At 39.3% G+C, this 7,064-nt stretch overlaps 1 protein-coding gene across 1 annotated transcript in view; it reads left to right on the forward strand.

Moving 5' to 3' along the window:
• The window catches only part of ORC4 (origin recognition complex subunit 4), a 58,465-nt gene extending 52,578 nt beyond the window's left edge, over positions 1-5,887 (forward strand). Inside the window, exons 11-13 of the mRNA XM_019522448.1 lie at positions 1,918-2,013; positions 2,111-2,178; positions 5,650-5,887. Coding sequence (XP_019377993.1) covers positions 1,918-2,013; positions 2,111-2,178; positions 5,650-5,838 — 353 coding nt within the window. The 3' untranslated portion in view covers positions 5,839-5,887. The remainder of the gene's footprint in view (positions 1-1,917; positions 2,014-2,110; positions 2,179-5,649) is intronic.
• The last annotated feature ends 1,177 nt before the right edge of the window (positions 5,888-7,064 follow it).

The raw sequence follows: 7,064 nt of genomic DNA on the forward strand, positions 1-7,064 counted from the left end.
AGAAGGGACTCGGGGAAAGCCTGTTCACCAGGGCCCCAGATAAAGCTGGGGTCTTATGACCCCTGCCACCCCCAGTGCTCCTTCCTGCCCATGGCAGGGGGTCGGACTAGATGATCTGTCTAGGTCTGTTCTCACTCATTGATTCTATGATTTTACTCCCATTGCAGTACTGCACACACCTCCCCTGCTGCTGCTCCCTGCACCTCCCCACTATACTACAGGCCCAGGTGCCCTGAGTCCCCTTTAGCTTCCCTGCTGCACCGTGCCACTTGGGCATCCTGGGCTGTGAGGTTCTCTACCACTGCCAACTGTGCCGTGATGTATGGCCTTGCTCCTAGGGCAGGGGCAGGACAGGGAAGCTGGAGAGAGGGCGAGCCTAGAGACCCTGGCTGCTGGAGTAGTGTGGGGAACAACAGCCAGGTAGGAGCCTGGGGGCTACAATTTAGCCCCTGGGGGCCACCAGTTGGATAGCCCTGTTGTAGGTGGTAGTCCTGGAGGTAGGTGAGCCATCTCCTTTGGTTGTGTTCAAGGTTCTGTTTATCACCCTTGTATTCAATGTGTTCGAGGCCACTAAGGTAGATGTTTTGGGGTGCAGTGCCATCATATTGATTCTGAGTTCAGGTTCTCATCAGAACTAGACAACCTGGTAGATACTTGATGACTAAACAAGACTGGGACTTAAGTGAACAAGCTGGTTGAGTGTTTATCCAGATAAAGCAACCAGTACACTTGGTTAAAGAAACAATCTGAATGGGAATTGATTTCTGCCCCTTTAAGTTGAAGAGGGTAGGGTGTCTTCCACTAATTTGTTTCCAAATTGTGGGCAGTTTGGATCCAAATATGCTTCCAAATGTTCAACGTCAGTGGTTTTCCCCCCAGTACTTGTGTGTTGTGGATAGTGACAAAACTTATTTTGTGGTCAGGTCTTCGATTATTCCAATCAGGTTTGATTTTAATGATTGTTGCAAATAAGGTTTCACTTCATATACAGGAGAATTCAGCTTCCTGAAGTGATAGCATACTTGAGCTACTCGCACTGACCTGCGTCACTTTGTAGAGCAGTTTAAAGCACCATTGGGAATCATGGATATCTACAGTTCTGGGAGGGGAGGACTTTGCTGTTTGGTATCACACTGATAGTTGGGTAACTAAGGTGGATGAGGTATGCACAACTGTAGTTATTCCTGATGATGTCATTTGAGTGAATGCAATTAACTTTAATTGGTAAAGATAAATTATTTTTAATTTTATGTAGGGGGCAAACTTGTAGTAGGAGTCAGCATCTTAATGACTGTAAGGTTCCATGGCTTTTGTTCGATTTTTATCGCTTTTGTGGGTTTTCTTTTTCAAAAGCGTCTTGGTATCTAAAGGCTTGCTTTCTCTGTTTAGATTGATGAGTTTTTGGAATTAGTAAAGCAGTGTACATAGCCACCTGACTTGCCTTGGTTTTTCAATAGGACTCTCACGGAGAGCGGAAAAATCTTTAACATATTGAAATAATACACAGATGATCTTAATGCCAGAAGGAAAAAAAACTGGCAATCTCCTCTCACTTCCCCAAGAGTCTTATGAGGCTAGCTATCTACATTTAATTTAAACCAAAATATAAAAACAGTTTCAAACAACTCTTATTCAGCCTGTGCTGGAAAATGTGTTGCTGAAGAGCATGGCTAGCGAGCACTTCATTCAGTAACTGCTGTAAGAAAAGCCTGCAGTGGAAGGTACCTGTTAGCTGCACTTCTGCTGAAAAAGTTCTTTAGAGCAAAGTGTGTAACAATTTAAAAAAACAAATCCTGAATTGGCAATCTTCTGCATTGATGGGGCTTTTTTAAGAATAATCTTAATATGGTATATAAAATACTTGTATTTTTAATGTTAACATGCATGAACTATTGTCTTCTCCACCTCTTCATGTAGGTTTGTCTGTGCTGGAAATCTGCTTAATTATAGCTATGAAACACCTAAATGATGTTTATGAAGGAGAACCCTTTAACTTTCAGATGGTGTATAACGGTGAGTGTGTGGGGGTGTTTGTTTGGGTTTTTTAAATAAAATTGCAACAATCAGTTGTCTTAAAAAAATAACAATGTTTATTGTTAATTTGGAACAGAATTTCAGAAGTTTGTACAAAGGAAGGCACACTCTGTGTACAACTTTGAGAAACCTGTTGTCATGAAGGTAAAGTCTCTTTGTAACCTGTTTCTTGTAAACTATTCTATATTGCAATTCTAGGTAAGCATTCAGCTGTGTGTACTAGCACATCATCTGTTCTCTTGATACTTAGCAGCCTCACACAAACCAAATACAAAGCAAGCGAATGTTACCGAATGAATGAAAAGATCCAAAAGTTGTAATGACCAAACTTTGCTATTCTTCTTACTTTTTTGGTCCCTGTAGTCATTTACATTGCATAGTACTGCACTGCCCTCTGCTGGATGTTATGGGTACTTGTCACCTAATAATATATGCGCTCTTATATAATATGATCTTATATAAAATAATAAACACACATATGTTGTGTGTGCGCCATTTTTCCATATAAAAGATTAAATGTATTGGGTTAACAGTTTCATACTATCATAGAAAGTTAGGGTTGGAAGGGACCTCAGGAGGCAATTTATTGAAATGAAAGTAGTAGTCTTAAAATTAGCAGTACCTAAGCACAATCCCTGTTGCTGATTTTAATTAAGGAATAATTTTGGTATTCAGCTGAATTCAAGAATAATTGTTTCTATAGAAGAGTGAAGGAATTAAATGTCAGAGTTGTAACGATAATAAGAATACTTAAGTACCTACATATCACTTAGAAACTTGCCTTTTTTAGAAAGTAAGACTTTTTGTCCCAAGAATTACTTTTATCTGATGTGCAGGATCAGTACTGGGTTTAAGAATGAATGTGTACATCACAGACTCTTAGGGTCACAAGTTGTGGTCCTGTTGAAGGTTGAAATATTCTTCCTTCTGGTGCTAATCTATGTCTATCTATTGGTATCCAGACTTCTTACACCTTTTGGAATTCAAATCAGTTTTTATCAAGCATTTTGCAGCAGGAACTGTGCTCCTGCCCCTGTAGACCATTGTTTCCTTTCTGCCTTATAGTAGCAGGTTCCAGACTTTCCCATTGCAGAATGAAACAGAATTAAGAAGAGTGGGTCTTAGTTGAACCCCACAACAATCAGTTGTGCTGCCAGCATATCCCTTTTTGGCCTCCTGGCTGGACTAGTGCTCTTTTGGCTTTTTATCCTCTCAGCCAGTTCCTGGTCCCTTTGCTCATCTTTACATAATGTAGCAAAATGGATTAGTTCAAAGCAAATGCAGACAGTACTGTGCTGACTTTTGAATTCCATGAGGGGTCAAACTGATTGCAAGCATGGACACACTTAAACCAGTCCACTGAGAAGCAGCCATAAATAAACTCAGGCTTATGACAACATTCCTTGGGGAAAAAAGACGTTTTTCAGTCGGTGCAAATTTTCAAGTTTCAAAGGGATAAAAAAGTCCACTTTTTATATATGAAATATCAGTGTTTCTATCCATGATGGACCATGAGGGAAGATTTTAGAATTGCATGTAGTTTTATATCCTTTCATCTTTTAAATCTGTCTTTGTAGTCTCTGGCTACTATGGAACCCAGCTGTCTGGGATAGGAAGAAAACAGAATAAATAAGTCAAACTTCTAAGATGCATACTGTGTAAGTGAGGGGATGAACAGCAAAAAAATTCTCTCATCAAATCAATTTTTATTTGGATGGCCTGCACCTTTCTTGCTCTTGTGGAGAAAGGAAATAAAACCATCCCCACATGCATGTCCTAAATGCTTATTCTGGATCATAACTGTATTAACTTTCAATTGCAGTAACTAGCTGGTAATTGTAACAAGGCAGAGAATGCAGAATTAAATTTAAACTAACCAGCTACACTGGACTGTATCAGCAGGGAGGCTACTTGCAAATCAAGGGGAGTGATTCTTCAGCACAGATGAGGCCTCCCCTAGTATACTGTGTCCAGTTTTGGGCCCGACATGTCAAGAGGGACGTGGACAGTTTGGAGAGAGAGCAATGCAGATAAAAATGGTCATGGCCTGGGAAGCAAGATTTATGAGGAAAGGCTGAAAGAGCTAGGTTTATTTAGGCTGGAGAAGAGAAGACTGAGGGGAATTCGAGAACAGCCTTCAAATATCAGAACGGCAATTACAGAGAGGATGGAGATAGACTTTTCTCTGTGGCTCTAGGGGATACGACTATGAGCAGTGTCTTGAAGCTGCAGCAAAGGTAATTTATGTTGGAGATTAGGAGGAACTTTTGGCTAGGGGTGGTCAAGCATTGGGACAGGCTACGTGGAGTTATGGAATCTCTATCCCTGGAAACTTTCAAGAGCAGGTTGGAGAGTCAGGGACAATCCTGCTTTGAGCAGGGGGCTGAATTAGATGACCCTTGTGAGGTCGCTTCCATGATTTCAAGGCCCTGCTACATGTTCAAATTAAAGCTGGATAGAAACTAACTGTAGAGTTGTTACACATTTTCAAACAGTAACTTTATAGGTCTTTTTAAAGCTAGATAATCATTTTTGTGTGTGATAATTACTTTGCACTTGTGACTGGTCTAAATTTATTGCACAGTTAATTGTGTAATATATGTAATATGTAGCAAGGGCCTTAATGAGCTAAAGGTGCAAAAGGGTAGAATTTGTGCTTGCCTTTATAGGCATTAATAAAATGTAATGAGACAATGGCCTTTGAACTTCTGGTATCTTGTCATCCATCTTACTAAATTCCTCATACTCTGGCTGGTGGTGATGGTCTTTAGCTTTGTCTTATCTCTAGTTTATCATAATGTAAAATTAACAGCATCAAAGGTCAAGTACCATGCCCCTGCTACATATGTGTGACTAAGTGGTTAATCATGCATTAAATTTAAACTGGCCACAAGTGCAAAGTAATTATCACACCATAAAAGTGACTGTGCAGCTATAAAAAGTGCCAGCCAACTATAAAGTTAGTGCTTGAACATGTGTAACAACTTTAGAGCTGGTTTCCATCCAACTTTAATTTGAATGTGTAGCATGGCTCCCAGAGACAGACAGCTTATGTCTTTTGAAAAGCATTCCAACTTTGCCTCAAAGTTGAACAGAAATCGCCAGTAAATTCCTAACTCCACAAGTTTTGTAATTTGTTCTTTAGACTGAATGAGGTGTTCAAGTTAGAGCTGTTTTTTTAATCTGTGAGAATTCCATAGGAAGGTCTGACGGTTGAGTTAAACTCTATGCATCTTGCTCATCTTATGAAAAAGTACTTTTGATTTAATAGGTCTTTTGGTAGGTTTTCTTTTTCAAAAGCATCTTGGTATCTAAAGGCTTGCTTCCTCTGGTCAGATTTATGAACTTTTGGAAGCGGTAAAACAGTGTACATAACCTCCTGACTTGTCCTGGTTTTGCTTTCTCCCCCCATATTAATAAATAATAAGCTTGAGAGATATAAACACCTCTGTCCATTGTCAGTGAGGTGACTGATTAAAAATTTACGGTATACTTCAGATTTTGGCATTGGGAATTAAACTATACATGGACTTTTCAAAATGCACAGTGTGGTTTGGAACATGTTGACTTTCATTGTAATCTCACTTTGTACATCTTGGGTTTTTTTGTGTTTAGGCTTTTGAACATTTACTACAACTAGAGTTAATAAAACCACTAGAAGGACCATCTGTGCGTGCCCAGCGAGAATACCTACTGATGAAACTCTTGTTGGACAACAATCAAATCATGGATGCTTTGCAGGTGTACCCAAACTGCCCAACTGATGTTAAACAGTGGGCAACATCATCACTGAGTTGGCTGTGAACTTTTTGAAGCTTAATAAATTCAAGTTCTCAATGTTCTGTATACTTGACTCTGAGGTTCATAGAAACTTATTTTCACACTTGCTGTGTCTCAAAAACACTACATTATTTCCTCTAGAATGTCAAGTCAATATGACAAATTACTTTCAGAAGTTAAAAGTAATTGGGTTGTTATGCCTTGCTAAACAGTTCAGAAAAAAACAAAGCCCAAACTCTGAAGGGCTCTAGTTAGATTGACCAGAAATAAATGTTGAGTTCAGATGCTAGACGGTAGTTGCATTCTGTAATTTTAGATTTGAGAGAGGCTGGAGCTGAGCCAAGTTAATATTAAAAAAAAATCTACTTTGGTTTCTCTCCCCTAACATATATAAAGGTAAAGTGTAGTTCAAAAAATATACCCTAGATAACCTTGCTTCCATGACTAAGAGTTTGTATTTTTGCTATTGCTATATTTGTGTTCCAAAAAAAAAAAACAAAGACAGTTTGATAAGGATCCCAGGTAATGGAGGGGCAAAGAAAGAATGGGTTTTCTTTTTCTTTCCAGCTGACAACTGAAAGTATCTTGACTAAACTGAACTAAAGAGTAAAGTTCCCTCAGACCATAGCCCTTTTCCCTAATTTGAATTACACCCAGAAAACAGCTGTGCTGCATTTCACTTCTAGTGCCTCCTGAAATGTCAGTATTTTTTGTGTGGTTCTTTAATTTTGGAAAGACTGTCAAGTTAAATCTTTGTGAAAGCGAAAGCTTTTTAAAGTTGGTATTGTTGCACATGGCACAACTTGGAATCAACATGAGTTGCAAGGGTTTGCAGAGTATGTATACTGCAAGCTGAGGACAGAAGTCAGTTATACCGGTATAAGACCTTCCAACTGGTACTGGTGTGTATTTCTGTCAAAAGTTACAGCAGTTAAGCTCATTTCTAAGACTGAGTGAAATAGGGTTAGATCTACAATGATTTCACTCCACTTGATGCGTACCATTATAGAAGCAAACATCAGAACCCCTTATAGCATGTCTGCCCATACTTACAGATGGGAGATGCACAAGCCAAAACTTCAGAAAAGAATCTCTTCAGTTCTCCATTCAAGTAACAGCCAACTGCTTTCCACCCTCCAACCAACATGGCTCTTCCGGATTTCAAGTATTGCTAATGAAAAGACATGCCTTTATACACACCTACCAGATACACCTATTTATAGTCGCATCTATATACGGTGTGTGGAAGA

The sequence above is a fragment of the Gavialis gangeticus genome, unplaced genomic scaffold (genome assembly GCF_001723915.1).
Source record: "Gavialis gangeticus isolate Ggan-Ray unplaced genomic scaffold, GavGan_comp1, whole genome shotgun sequence".
Lineage (NCBI taxonomy): Eukaryota > Metazoa > Chordata > Crocodylia > Gavialidae > Gavialis > Gavialis gangeticus.